This window comes from Oreochromis niloticus, linkage group LG12 (genome assembly GCF_001858045.2).
Source record: "Oreochromis niloticus isolate F11D_XX linkage group LG12, O_niloticus_UMD_NMBU, whole genome shotgun sequence".
Taxonomy (NCBI): Eukaryota; Metazoa; Chordata; class Actinopteri; order Cichliformes; family Cichlidae; genus Oreochromis; species Oreochromis niloticus.
The window spans coordinates 7,206,412-7,221,961 of record NC_031977.2 but is presented as its reverse complement, the minus strand read 5'-3'; the positions used below and the strand labels follow the sequence as shown (position 1 = coordinate 7,221,961).

General features: G+C 40.2%; 1 protein-coding gene across 4 annotated transcripts in view; it reads left to right on the top strand.

The window, feature by feature from the left end:
- Positions 1 to 15,550, top strand: part of npffr1l2 (neuropeptide FF receptor 1 like 2) — a 76,053-nt gene that overhangs the window by 21,432 nt on the left and 39,071 nt on the right. For 3 of the 4 annotated variants that reach the window (XM_025911873.1, XM_025911874.1, XM_019365175.2), the window contains one exon: positions 10,749 to 11,109. In XM_025911873.1, coding sequence (XP_025767658.1) covers positions 10,767 to 11,109 — 343 coding nt within the window. In that variant the 5' untranslated portion in view covers positions 10,749 to 10,766. 4 annotated transcript variants of the gene reach the window in all.

Sequence of the window (15,550 nt, the reverse complement as noted above, 5' to 3'; positions counted from 1 at the left end):
GTGCTGAATACAAGAACAAGGCAGAGTAAAGATACACGTCTCAGTGCTCATACAGTAGGCCTTAAGTTTAGGCTTTGTTTGCCAGATTGTACGACAATATCAGTTTCCACAAATATGTACCAACCAAAATAGTTATTTTTTTAACCACACCAGTTGCTAAATATTTGTGTTTAGGACAATTTGAGGCATTACTTTTTTAGATTGTTGTCATATCGTATAGGTCAAGGTCACAGTGACTTTACATCAAATGCTTATTGGCTGTACCTCAGGAATACTCAATGCTCAAATTGTGACAATGTGTATCTGAAATTTAAATGCAAAAGGTCACTGTTTCTTAGCCATTGCTCAATGACAAAATTCTGAAACAAAGCAGGCAGATTGTGACCACACGCCACATTTGGTCAAATACTGACCTGCTGGGGAGTCTTCCTCCAGCCCCAGTCAGGTTAAAAACAGAAACGAGTAGCTTCTCTGCTGTTTGTGAGCGTCCTTTCCTTGCTGTTTTCACTCCACTGTGGTTTGCATGGCTTTAAGAAAATGTACAGGGCATGGAGAAGAAAATGGTTGTCTCAAGTCAGCAGGAACAGTCTGCTCATGAATAAAGATGGCAACAAGAAAATTATAGTGTTTGGTTTATTAAAAACAAGGAACAAAGAAATGAATGGCAGCTGCAGGGAGTCCTCAGGTTTCATTGTGTTCCCTTCAGGCTTTTGTGCCAGAAGAGCATGTTTGAGATGGAGGGAAAAGACAGGAGAAAATGTTAGACACTCCTACATAACGAAGCTTCAGTGGGAAACTGTCTTTGAATATGAGGTGTGTATTCACTAATTTAAGTTTACATTGCTCCCACAAAATGTTATCCATCCCTGTCACGATTTGATTTTTGTTTAATGTCATCTCGTGTTCTTTCTTGTATCTGAGATGTGTATAAAGTGTAGTTAAGTATCAAGTGTTTACTCCTGCTGGAGTCATCCGCTATGTGATATGCATGTGTGTAGACCAGGTGAGCTGTTCATGGGAAGTGAACTTATTATGCTGGCACAAAGTGAGGCAGAACAGCGTGTGAAGATTAGGCTGAAAGCAGGTGCAGGCGGGATTCCTACCGTCTTTGTGCATTACCGTGTAGACGAAAGGAAGGCCTATCAACCCACCACCATGCACCTGTGGTGCCCTCCAATAACTGTTAAAACACACAAACTTACGTATTACAGTAATACAGTATTTGCTTAGTGTCTGTGATGCAGCAGGACTCGATTTCATAGCAGGGACATGGATACTCATTCTGTGTCTCCCTGTAATCAAATTCTAACAAAACAGCTTCAGCATCAGCTCCGATATCGTGCTAAATAGGGATGGGTATCGTTTAGGTTTTATCCGATACCAGTACCAAACCGGTACTTTTGAAACGGTGCCGGTGCTTAAACGGTGCTCGAACCGGTGCTTAAAGAATGGAGAACACAAACTTTGTCCAAAAACCTCTCATGTTCAGCTGCTTTTTTGTAAAAAGATAACAATGTTAGCCTTTTCTGCAGCTATAGGGCATATATGGTATCACTCTTGGCTGGAAGCAGTGCTTAATCAATGGAAAAAACACAAACTTTGTCTAAAACCCTCTCATGTTTAGCTGTTTTCCACTTTTTCTTTGGTCATTTTAGCCTTTTTGGCCAGGGTGAAGGGAGTATCTGCCATCAAACAAGAAGACAGCTGCATGTAACTACGACGGTGTTTGCTAGTTCACCTTACATGCATTACTTTAATAATGTGGTTAGCGTACTCAACGTAAATTACACACGAACAACATTAAGCTACTCACGCAGAGGAGAACGGCTGCTGCTGCCATCATCATCCTCATCATTTCTGCTACGCTGACAGGGCTAGGGGCCAGGACTCTCCTCTTCGGGTTCTTGGGGGATGTTGCTAACTCCAGGTCCGATAACAGGCACCACACCCGCAGTAGATGTGCACGGTGTGAGGTCTCGCAGCAAGCTATCAAATACGGTGCATTTCTCGGCTTTTAAAAAAAAATGCTATGCGTCGCCAGGTGTTTCATCAGATTCGAGGAGTTACCTCCTTTGCACAGTATCAGCTTAAAGCACTTGTTGCAGGCTGCTGAGCTTGCATCTTTTGCTGTGAAGTACAGCCAGACTTTGACCGCTTCGCCTTGGGCATTTTTAATCTGTAGCTCTGCTCTAAAAGAACCTACGTACCTGGGCCCGCCTACTACGCTTGCAAAGGTAAAATGATTGGCTAGAATCCAAAGTGTATGACATCTCAGTAAAAAAAAAGCACCGAAATAAAGCACCGAAATGTGTGCTGCTTTTCGGTCTGGTTACTACCGTTTATGTCATCCCTAGTGACCTAAACGGTACCCATCCCTAGTGCTAAACCTCCTTCAGTCCTGTGAGATTTGTGTATTCATGCATCATAAACAGCTAAAGGAGCTCAGCGGTGGCAGTAGATATGGCCCAGTGTCACTGACGGCAGATAGATCGAGCACTACATCGGGACAATAGCAGCACTTTCACTGACTCTCAGCAGAATGTTCACTGCGTAGAGTAACTCGATCTGTTTCAAAAGCCTAAAAACATAGAAAGCTGCATTTCTTTGTTCATTTCTTAGCTGTTTTCTCTGCCTGCTAGCACACACAACAAAATCTGATATTACCAAAAATGCTGACCACACACTGACCCTCCCACATCACTAAAATAGCTTTATTACACTAGCTCATACTCTGAGTAGACTGCAATTACAGGCCTCAATGTTGTATTTGAATAATTTTTTACTTTTCTATATTGCAGTGTCTTCTTGCAGTAACATATCAGTTCTTAAACCCATGTGTTAACAAGAGTGAGGGAGCATGTGAAAAGCTTTCTGTACATTAGATGTTGCCCTATAAATAGCAATTTTATACCTAATAGAGTCAGTCTGACAACATTGCTTCTTAAGCATCCTTTTTCCACATTTCCTGTGGAATTGTGAGCTAAAATTAGGCGGGCAGTCTGGCAAAGTTATCAAATGCTATTTCACGTAGGATCTGATCAGGGTTTTATAATTACTTGCTGTAAATACTGACAGGAAAAATTATGGGTTCCCATCATTGGTTGCTAGAGCTAGTGTCCATAATTATCTCTTAACTGCTTCATGGTAATTTGACAGTAGAATAAATTCAATAGAATAGAATAAATAATAAAGAGACACTAAATTACATCTAAGGGATGAAAGTTTTTAAACCTACCTGGCCCTGTGTGAAAAAGTAATAATGCCCTGAACCTAATAACTGGTTGTGCCACTCTGAGTTTATCAGAGGTGGACTTGCTGGAGTGTTGCCCTGCTGGAACAGTCCAAGTGTGTTTGAGTTTCAGGTTGTCATACATTCTACTTCAGGATTTTCTGGTTAAGAGCAAAATTTAGAGTTCCATCATTTACAGCAGGTACTGTATTTTTCGGACCATAAGGCACACCGGATTAAAAGGCGCATTAAGTGAAACAAAACAGTCAGATAAGTCAAACTTTACTCAACTCATTCTTCTTGCTTCCTCCACTTCTGTACCATTGATTCATTAATGTTGAATTCTCTCGCAGCTGCTCTATCCCCATGTTGTTGCAATATATTAATGACTAACCTCGTATTGTGGTATGGATTATCTCAGTTGTTCTCCTGACTGAAGTTTGGTCCGTTTACAGCATCCTGCCATGCGATTGCATTTGTCCATAACCATCGGGAACCCTCGCGTTAACTTTTATCGAGTGGAAAAAAGTTATTGCTCATTCTCCAGCTTCACTGTATTGGTTATGCTAACAGAGCTATGTTGCTAGCAATAACATAACACATCATTATATACCAGCTAGTCCAACTTCAGTAACCCTACAAACATCACTGCTGTTTAGTATTCTGTCTTTATTCATGTTGGAAGTGATAGCAGAGCTGTATGTTTTAATTTTTTCAGAAATCTCAGTCAGAACATGCTATATCATGTTTAGGTGGAAACTAGCGAGCTAACTTCCTGCTAACTTCTAACTTTGGGACCTGAAGCGGACAGAGTTTAGGACCCAGATTAGTCCAAGTCCTGACTACGGTAGCTGTAACGCTCCGACAATTCATCAAGCGGTGCCACTTCGGTGCTTACCAAAGTAGAACAAAAATATTTTGATAGATTTTTGAGCGCCGTGTCCCACATAAAATCCGTTCAAGGTCAGTAAGCACAACCAGAATTCTCTGCCAAAAATGTCATTTTTGCCCAGTCTCTTTCTGTCATATCTGGCAAAGCAGATGTCGTGGAGTAGAGAGAATGTGGACCCAAATGCAGACACAGTATTGTTAAACTGAAAGCAAGCCTTTATTTGGCTGAAATAAGAATACAAAAAAACAAGGCAGGAAGGGAACTAACAAAACCTAAACTGGGAAAGCTAAACATAAAACTGGAAAACTGAAACCTGGAAACACGGGTGGAGGAACACAGAGGGTGAGACGCAGGGGAAGATGAACAGGGGATGACACGCAGACGATCTAACATGGAACAGAGGAATACACACACTAAATATACACACCGAGGGAAATGAGGAAATGGCAAACAGGCTGGGGAACACAGCTGTGACGAATCAGACACAATGGGACAGGGAGGAAGAAAAACAGAATACACAGACACAGGACACAGACTGTCAAAGTAAAACAGGAAATACATGAACGTAGAGACAAGGATGACAAGAGGTAACACGAGGGACACAAGGGAGTCACAGAAACACTTAAACACATAAACACATAACCAGAATTTAACTAAAGCGATGAATATTAAATAATGACAAACACACTTTCTTATTATTGAATCATGAACACTAACTGTAACTGAGCCAAGTGAGGCCAGCAGTTGTTGTTCTGGGTCTTTTGTGGCCTCCTGGATGAGTCGTTGCACTCCTGGGAACCTTCATCACTGTTCCAAATTTACTCCATTTGTGGGTAATGGTTCACTGGAGTACCAAAGCCTTAGAAATTATTGTTATAACTCTTTCTTTCTATTAGATATCGCTGGCTTTGTTTCTCAGTTGCATGATGTGTTGCTTTTTAAGATCTTTTAGCCTTCTCTTTGTCAGACAGGTTCTATTTCATATGATTTATTGTCTCAACTCATCTGGAAATAATCGGGCCTGAGTGTAGTTAGTGAAACTGATCTCAGCTTTCCAAAAAATACGCTTAAATCTTCCTAATTTAACATGTAGGTGTGACAAATATGCAAAAAATGTAAAAAAGATAATAATAATAATAATAATAATAACATACCAACATTGATAATTACAGAGAGAATTTTAAGAACAAACAAACGAACAAAGAACTCACAAAAAAAGAAAAAAAAAGAAAAAAAGAAAAAAGTGAGTAAAACAGAAAACACAAAACACATCATGTGAACCCCTCCCACCATCCCCCCACCCCCCACCCATATTTACACCTCTCATGCACAGAAATCATTATTATTATCATTATTATTATTATTATTATTATTATTATTGTGCTTGTATTTTCTGTGTTTGGTTTTCGGATGTCTGAGGTTATCCTTGAAAGGCACAGATACCTGGGAGTGCTTCTGTGGTCACAATGGCCTGTCATGTTGTGGTTATTTGTTGATACTTGCTCTGTCCCATAGTTGTGAGCTTTCTGTTTGTTTGTTTGCTTTGTTTGTTTGTTGTTTGTTTGTTGTTTTTCCAATTTAAAAATGAAAAAATAAAGCTTATAAAAAAAATGTAAAAAAGAAAATCAGAAAGGGGGGAAATAAGTTTTCACAGCACTGCATGTTATTGCATGTATGTACCGCCTGCATGTAATAATCTATCCTGTAAGAATGAGTTGGGGTATTTTTTTTTTTCAAAGGGCAGTCAAAGAGATTTGAGAGTGATGAAAGGAAGGGTGGATCATTCTGTACAATTTATGGACTATAGAGCAACTATTAATGTCAGCTGTTAGCAGCTTTCACTCTGTTTTGCAGTTATGACAGTTACCGACTATATTTCCACCACAGCATACACGTAATATTTTGGATGATTCATTACTTTGGTTTTAATCTTTACGGTCAACAAGCAGCAGCCTGGGTAGCAACCAACAAAAATTACTGTCACACAAGGTTAGAGCTCTTTGTCCATGATTACTTACAGTCTGAACACTTTTTAACAATATATACTGCTGTGGTGAGTTTATACTTGACTTGTATGGGTGTAAATAACCTTGACAACCTGAAAATTAAAACTATTTAAGAGGTGTAATCTAATCTCTTTTCTTTCACTTGAATATTTTCTAAATTTAAGGATGTTAGAGCTATAAAACATAACATTGTATCATCTTAAAGACATAAATGAAAGCCTTAAAAGAAAATTTGGGTATTTTTAAACCTGTGCCTTATTTTAACATCTTACTGGGCTGAATTTAAAAAAAAAAATGTTTTAAATCAGCACAATTGGTTATGAAGCAACTGGAAAGTAACCCAAATGGAAATTGCCCTCGTCAAGGTAACAGTGTTTGTTTTTGCCAGAGACATCTGGAGATTATATTCTGCAGAAGTCTGCGACTACATTTAATGGTGCCTGTCATGCTACTGTGTATACTGGAGCACTTTTCATCAGGAAAATGTGCTTTTCATGTAGGATTTAGCCTCCTAGTTGATTGGCAGCAGACACTATTTACTGCAAACGTTTCCAGGTTCAGCGCTAGCCTGTCTTTGAAAGCTTTAAGAAGGGTAGTCATTGTGTCGCCACAGTGTGGAGATAAATCACATCACACATCCAAAACAAAGAAACACATAAGTATGTGTTTATTAAAATAAATGTCACAACATGACAGCCATACTCATGACTTACTGTGCTCCTAGAACTGTCTATGCAAAAACAGAGCACCTCCTTAGGATGCAAGAATATTTTGCACTTCCTTATTGATGAGGTATGGTGGGACTTTATGCAAATAATTTATCAGCATGCTCAACAACACAGTAAGAAAAAATATTGCACAAGATTGTACAGCTGCTTGGTGTCAATTATGCTGTTCACTCTACAAAAATAGCCCATACTTTCAGTCTTTATGTGGCAGCTTGGTTTGTAAGGAGTACGTCAGACCTATTCTTGGTGGTAGTTGGACTCCAACAGAGCTGCCCTTTGTCACTGATTTCTAGGTGGGGACAAGTGGCACATAGTTTCTGGTTTGGTGGCCTCAAAATCACCTCTGTCCTTTGTGCCGATGATGTGGTTCTGCTGGTTTCTTCAGTAGCTGACCTCCAGCTTGCTCTGGAGCAATTTGCTAGCCATTGTGACACGAGCAGGACAAGAATTAGCACCCTCAAGTCAGAGGCCATGGTTATCTGTCAAAGTGCCCGCTCCGAGTCAGGGAGGAGTTGGTCCCCCAAGTGGAAGAGTTGAAGCATGGTGTAGCAGTTGGTCATTTGTTAGGGGTTCAGAGGGGAGCTGCTATCCCTTCACATCAGTTGCTGGCCAGTCGAGGTGGCTCAGGTATCTGATTAGCACACCTTCTAGGTGAGGTGTTTCAAACATGCATTGTTTGTGCATCTGGGAGGTATTTTGCTCAGGAGCACTCTCAACATGTGAAGCAGGCTTTGCCCCGAGCATGTACGCTCCATTCGCTAACCCATGGGTCTGGGTTCTGCTGGCAGGTTTTTGGTCTCTGCAGAGCTTGGTACTTTTGACAATTTGTAAATATACAATATTGGTGTTGTCAGCCAAGTTTGACAGTCCTCCCCCATTAAATGCATTCATTCAACACTCTGCTTTCAACCACCAAAAGGCTTGTGACTGAAGTCCCTGTCAACAAAAACCATCACAGCGGCAGCTTGTGTAAATTATTACAACGTGGCAGAATGTTGGAGGCATAAATCATAATTAACTTTTGCTGAAGAACCACAGCCTTAGCATTCTGTTTGAGGACGTCGTCTAATCTGCACCGTCTTCCATCTTTTTTGTCCGTCTTCTCATACTGGTGTACTTCATCTATTAATGAGCAATTTATTTACTGCCATTGAGATTGACATTCGGTAACTTGCCTAAGGACATTATGAGTTTCGTACTTGTTTGAAAGACTAAAGCCATCCAAATCTCTTTTTATAAAATTTTGTAATTTACAGTCACGTCCAGTACATTTCACACCAGCGTTTGCTGACTGATTTTTGACTCTGACAGACTCTGTTTTAGACAAGTTTATGTTCACTGATATTTTACCTAGAAAAAGTAAGTGTCATATCACAGACATATCACCACATGCCCTATTTGGGTTATTTGCATGCTCTTTTTATTTACGTGATAGTGTCTGCTGCACTGAAAACTCTATAATGTGCCAGCAAAGCAGCTGCTGCCTATGCTGATTTGTCTTTCTTGACAACTTACTTTACATGCATTTAACACTTAATGACCGACAAAATCTGGAAACCTTGTGGGATTTGAAATGTGCTCTAATTCTCAGCCTGTTTCATCCGTTCCATCTGTAGGCTTATGTTTTGTAATCACAAACCTCTAGATTTTGCTTCTTTGGCAACTTTTAAAATAAATTTCTATTCTGATGTCCAGCAGCACAAATGGACATTTGTTTACATTACAGGCTTTCTTTCAATTGTTTACCCTTTTTTTTTTTCTCCAAATTGGTCTATTTTCACTGAAATACACTTACTGTACGTGCAAGGATTTTTGGACAGTGGCACTTCTTGTACTTTTGCTTCTATACATTTAGCACAATGGCTTTTAAATCAAACAGTCAAGATGACACTGAAGTGCAGACATTCAACTTTAATTCAAAGAGCTTTAGAAAAGTGTCACATTCAGTGCTTTTGAATTGAATTGATTGAAACTTTTATACACTGCTTAAAAGATAAATAAATAAAACAAAGTAACACTTGTAGCAGTCCATAAAGTCCTCTATTTTTCAGAGGTTCAAAAGTAATTCTACAAATTAACATAGTTTTATATAAAAAGAATTACTTTTAATATTTGGATGAAGATCCCAGATGGACATCGCCAAATTGCTGCGTTTTACTCCCATGAGAGCTCTGCCAGTTGCTTCTTCAATTCTCTCTGCCTTCATTTTTATCTTCAGTAACAGAAAATCATGTGCTTTGTGCACCACTAACCACTGCAAATATCACATTTCTGTCATAAACTGTGTGTGGCAGGCAGGAATGGAGGCCCCAAATGCAGACTCCAGGAGGTGAAAAGTAAATTCAGAACCGCTTTATTGCTGGATACAAGAAAAAACTAAATTGAGGATACAAAATAAACTAGGCTGCCTGGCAGATAGAACACACAACAGGAAATGAGGGAGATCGCAACCCAGGACTGAGGAAGACGCTGACATAAATACAGAGAAGGATAAGGAGGGAAGGGAGAACACACGGGGAGCACAGCTGACACGAATTAACATGGGGAAGCAAAACTAGACACACGGAGACCTTCACAATAAAACAGGAAACTGAGGAACATGACACAGGAGTGGAGGAGAGGCTGAGGTGAGGGAGCAAGGGAAGACGAAGGAGCACGAGGCAGAGAGAGAGGAGCCGAGAAAGACATGACAGACTGGGAAAACATGGATAAACATGACAGGCAGGGGAAAACAGAATGAAACATAACGAGGGAAACAAGACACACTGTGTTTTGGGTCATTATCCATTTGCTCCGAAGTGCTGTCCTCCCTGTTTTACAGCCAAATCCTGCTTCTTCTATCAGCAGTCAAATTATCAAAAAACACTAACGACCTGGTTCCACTGGCAGCCATACATGCCATAAGATGTTTTACAGATGATGCCGAATGCTGCATCACCTTCTCCATACTTTTCTCTTCCCATCATTCTGGCACCAGTTCATTTTGTTGTCCTTTGTGCATTTTTCCCCCAGAATTGTGGAGACACTTTTAGCTGTTTTTTCCACACAGGGCAATGCAGGTTTGGATTTTTCCCCTCTTAATAATAAAAACCTTAATTTAGAAACTGCATTTTGTGTTTATCTTTGTATAATGTTTACATTTGTTTGTCAATCTGAAACATTTAAGTGTGACAAACACACAAAAAAATAAGAAATCAGGAAGGGAACAAACACACCATAGATATTTGCAACACTCCTCACTGTACGGTAATGCTAATACCTACCTCAAAATAGCAATACATGTACATAGTTAAGTGTAGAGATGAGGACAGTCACATAACTATCGTTGCTTGTAAAGCAGTGACCTACTGTACGAAAACAAAACAAAACTCTTGGTGTCTAATAAAACTGTGATTTAGTAACAACACACTTTTTAATTTTACAATTTTAGTTTCCTATTGTCACCACTCTTTCCTCCACCTACACAGGAAACCTATATGAAAGCGAGTGACAAGAAGGTGCTAATTAAAAGCATCTCTGAAGAAGACACGAATAGCTGAGAAAACCCGAGACACAGTAAAAAGATTTGTTTTGTTTTGTTTAACTCTTTACTGGTGTAACGCAAGAGCAGAGCTTCTAACACTATCCTACAGTCTGATGCGTTGGCATCTGTAACAGACTCTCACAGTATGACAAATATTATGTATTAGATGCTTGACATGAATGGCGTTCACTTTCAATTAACCAGTTTTAGTGATCCTTGCATCATTGGACAAGATGAACCTCTGCCAATGTACTGTTGCAGCTTGTAATGAAAAGTTGTGACATGTCTGAACAAAGCAGGCAACACCTCTAGTTCTCTTTGTTCTAGCTTGAATTTTTCTCTGCTTGTTGCCATTTTATTTCCTCTGCAGTGTTGACTGATATCAACGATGGATATTCTGGACGTTGTGGACGAAGACGGGATGGCATTTGAGGGATCCATCATTACATCCGTCCTTTTAAACACCAGCCTACTTGGTGTATCCAATGTCACCAACATTACCTTTTTCCCTTACTATCAGCACTCTCTGTATGTGGCTGCCATCTACACCCTGGCTTACTCCTTCATCTTTCTGCTGTGTATGGTGGGTAACATCCTGGTGTGTCTCATCGTACTGGAAAACCGTCGTATGCGCACGGTCACCAACCTCTTCATCCTCAACCTGGCTATCAGTGACCTGCTGGTGGGGATCTTCTGCATCCCTACAACACTGGTGGACAACCTCATCACAGGTAATACTGAGCTTGTGACTAATGTACACATGGTTGTATCATTGTTACTTTAGACCTGAATGCAGATGTGCATTTCAGTTAAGCACAATGTACCACTCGGATGCATAGCATGATAACAGAGTATTGCGATAAGCAAATGGGTCATTCCATTTTAATTCACAGGTCTTATTCTCGATCTTCTCTGATTTGCATAAAAGATTCATATTTAAAAAAGTTTGAACATATAGAATAACTGATGTGAAATTGTAGCTTTACATGTTTACTTTTCAATATGTGTTTTGAAAAATAGTCAGCTGACCAACTTTTCAGGCCTTTTTTTCCACACAATAACATCGTAGGCGATGTTTGAAAGTAATTTTCATTGGTCTTTCTTACAATCAAAATGATTCAGGGTCTATGATTTAGAGCAGATTAATTAAAAAAATATCTGCATGTTATCTCGCTAAAATACAAAAAAAGTAGTCCAGTAGTCCCATATTAGGGCACATGCTAAAAAAGACTTCAAATTTCCAAAGACAACTGGTAAAAATTTCTGAACAGTATATAGTTATACAGTGGTCCTTCGTTCATCGCGGGAGTTCAGCCTCGTCTTCACAGTTTGCTTGTTGGGTGACCTAGATGATGTCACTATAGAGATGAAAACGGTCCACATGGTTCTCACTGCCTTATGCGTTGTTAAGAAGACTGTTGTCATGACCTGGAAAAATAAAAATAATCTTAGTATTAACCAAAACAGAGACCTTTTGTTTATACATATTAATGTTGAGACAGCCTCTCCCTCTGGTGGGGGCTCTGGCTCCCCCACACCCACTATTAGACACTACATGGAGAACCTTATAAACACAAGCGTGCTCACACACACAGGTACTCACAGACACACACTATCGTGGGCTGCTGCTGTCTCCAAAAATATCTTGTATTATTAGTGCTGCGTGCTGTTCAGTAACATTGTCATTGTTTATATGCATATGTTGGTTGTTGCTGTGGTTTCTCTGCTGTTTCTGTTTTCGTTGGTGTTGAAGCAGGTGCTAGGCTAGGTTGGTGTTGGCATTCACTCAGCTTTTACATCACTCTGGGTTCTTGGTAATGTTAGCATTAGCATGCCGTCTGTACAGGTGCTTGTAGAAAGCAAAAGTTGTGTTGGCAGCACAATGCAGTTATTTCTGTCCTGAATGCAGATTGAGCTTTACTATAGTGATCTCATCAGCTGATTGTAGCGCTATTGCATGTGGAAATGATTAGCAGCATCGAGAGACAGGCAGACAGGGAAACTACTGGGACAGCAGTTCAATTCCCTAATTAGGTGCTCTTTTTTTTAATAACTTTCAGTGAGTGTGTTGTCCGTGCTTTGGTGGCCTTTCTTTTTAACCATTTAAACTTGTGCCCATACCACCCTGCCTACACTCGCTTCTTCACCTCTCCTGTGCCATGTCCATTGTTTTGTGTGGTTGACTGCAGGTATTTAAACTCACCCACCTTCACCTCTCTTCACTGGACCACCTGCCTCCCTCTCATTCACACAAATGTATTCTGTGTTGCTTCTACCCTCTCACATTCAGCCTCTCTTACCTGCCTAGTTTGGCGTCTATGCTCTGAGTTCGTTGCTTCCAGCATATAAGCTACACAGAGAGAAATTGGGTAGTGATGAGCAAATATCCCCCTGGAGCTCCAGGTGGATGCCAGACTGGGTGTAGTAGTTGAAAACAGCAGGCAGCAGCGCAACCGCACAGTGTCTGTGATATAGATCATGAGGTGAGAAGGGCATGTTAATTTTGATGACACAGTTCAGCTCAAGTTGGCTGACTGAACTTCTTTTTGCTGGCTTCTGTTTATATACACACACAAGTCTGCGACAAATAAAATTTACTCCTGTTTGAGTAACATTTGCAGTCCCTAATTGTTTCAGAAAATCGCTGAGTTTTCACGTCTTCCACTTTCACCCAGTAGGAAGGAGACTGTGTCCCACAGGAAGTCTGAACAATTTGCTATATATAGTTAATCATTGGTCTAAATGGTAGATTCTAAAATAGAGAAGGCTCTCAGTAGCTGCAGTGCACGGCCTCCTTTATAACAACTCCACATGAGAGTAATGGTCTGGAGACACTTATGAGGCAGGTGTCAGTGGCGAAAAGCTTGAACAGCTGCGCAGCTGTGACAGCAGGATGCAGCAGTCAGAGAAGTCGCATCAGATCTCTCGTGCACTCTCTGGAAAAAGCGGTGTTGTCCTCGAAAACCAGAAACCTGTAAACAATTCTGTCATTTTTTTAGTTCACTGGAGCAAAAACTTTACATGAGAATGCAGTCACACTTTCTAATCCTTAATATCTCCTTTTTATTGCCAAGAGATGTGGTGACATTTTACCTGATTTAAAAAAAGGAAAAAAGAACAAACTGTGAAAACTTTATTTTCCTCGCTCTGCTGCCTACTTTAGGAAATATTCACAGAGGACACATACGGGTGAGATTGAATAATTCATACAAGTGATAACAATATATGACCTCGAATCACATTCCCTGGATGCCATGCTCACTTTTCTTAGTTCTCACACAAACAGACAGGAAGTTCAGGTGTCAGCAATAATGATTTCACAGCATTAATGCAGGTGCCGGTATTCATCGACTTTAATTAAGTTATGTTATCTTTATAAAAAGAAAGAGCGCCATAGGAAGTTGCATGAAGCCCATAATTATCATCTTAATTTAGACAATTGCAAAAGATGCAAACTGCAGAATGACATCAGTCGTCATAACTGTGCCTAACTGTGAGAGCTGAGTGAGACGTATTTCATGGTTTGCACATTTACTGTATTAGCCAAAATCTAATTTTTTTAGTCATCTGATATTGTATTGCTTCTTGGTGTTAATGCAAATCCACACACTGCATCCTCAGTATGATCGGGAAGAAAACTGAACAGAGGGCGCATGTTTTGTGTGTTTGATAAATCACAAAAACATCAAAGTTCTGTTCCTGATTTCAGAATACATAATCCAAAAACAACATTTCCAAAATCACATTCGTCATCTTTGCTGACTGACAGACACAAAGACATAATCCAATATAATAAATCAATGACTGTAACACTCAGGTTGTTTCAAGGCAAAACAACAACACCCAGTTTCACAGCAAACAGTTTCCATCGTATCTTCAGTCGGCTGCAGCAGACATTCACCAACTCATCAGCACATCAGCCTGTTGCACAAAATTTCTATTTCACCACTTTCACCACTGATATTTACAGGATGTCTTCAATCAATCTGTTAAACAGGCAGGCTACATTACTTGCACAACATCAACAAATGCCTAGTAAAGACTTAAAGAGAATTCCTAGAATAACAGTCCCCCCACACAGTTCAAATGGAAAAACTCATGCTGGATATCTATACTGATATGGGCTGGGTAATGTCTTAGGGATGAAGGGATGCCACACTGTTTGATGGAAATTAAAATTATCAACCAACAGAGGGCTGAATTCAGAGAAAGACAGAAAATCAGTGTGAAAAAATGAAAAATCGGGCTAGTTCATGCTACTGAAATTTCACTCAGTAGTTTGTATGTGTGCTTGTATACATGCCTGACAACGTGGCGGCGTTATCCTAATGCAGGGGTCGGCAACCTGCGGCTCTTTAGTCCTTTTAGTGCGGCTCCGCGTGGTTTGGGAAAGTAAATCAGTTTTTTTTTAAGTAATTAGCTGAAGTGTATTTTATTTATGTTAGTTCTTTTTTAACTTGTAGTTCTAAATAGGAAGATTATTGTGATATTGAAATATAAATATAAAATTATATTCTATTATTTTTTGATCGCTCAAAATAAGAGTCACACTTGCGGAAGCCGATATACCCGCCGAAACGCCGTGCATTTATCGAGACTTTCAACCCCAGGTAGGCACATTATGGATCTTCGGATCCACATTATGTCAGCAGCTCCACCGTGAACTATGTTAAAAACAAACACCACTCACGCCTGACAGATGACAGCTTACGGTCCTGCGTAAAGGTGAAAGTGACTTCTTCAGCCCCGATTTGCGGACTCTGTGCGCAGAGGTTCAGGAGCAGAAGTCCCATTGTAAACATACCACGGCAGACCCGACGATGTTTCCATGAACATGCTTTTCAGCATCTCTTTATTGAGCACTTTTCACACATACAGCCGGCTGTAGCTTTTCAGCTCACAGCCCTACACATACCAACACAACAGCATAGACAGCACAGACGTTAAGGCGGTGAGGCGTGATTGCGGGTGCCGCTCAGGTGCGTCCGCATCCCCTGCAGCGGCGCTGCAGACCACGCCCCGCCACACAGATTAACCAGGTAAAATACATATTTAGGCAGAATTTTGCAAATATCTATTTTTCATTTTTCAGCAGCATAGTGCTTTTTTCCAATTATTTTTTTAAAAGTCAGGTCAAGGCTTCAAAAGCCCAAAGGCGATATAAGGGTGGCG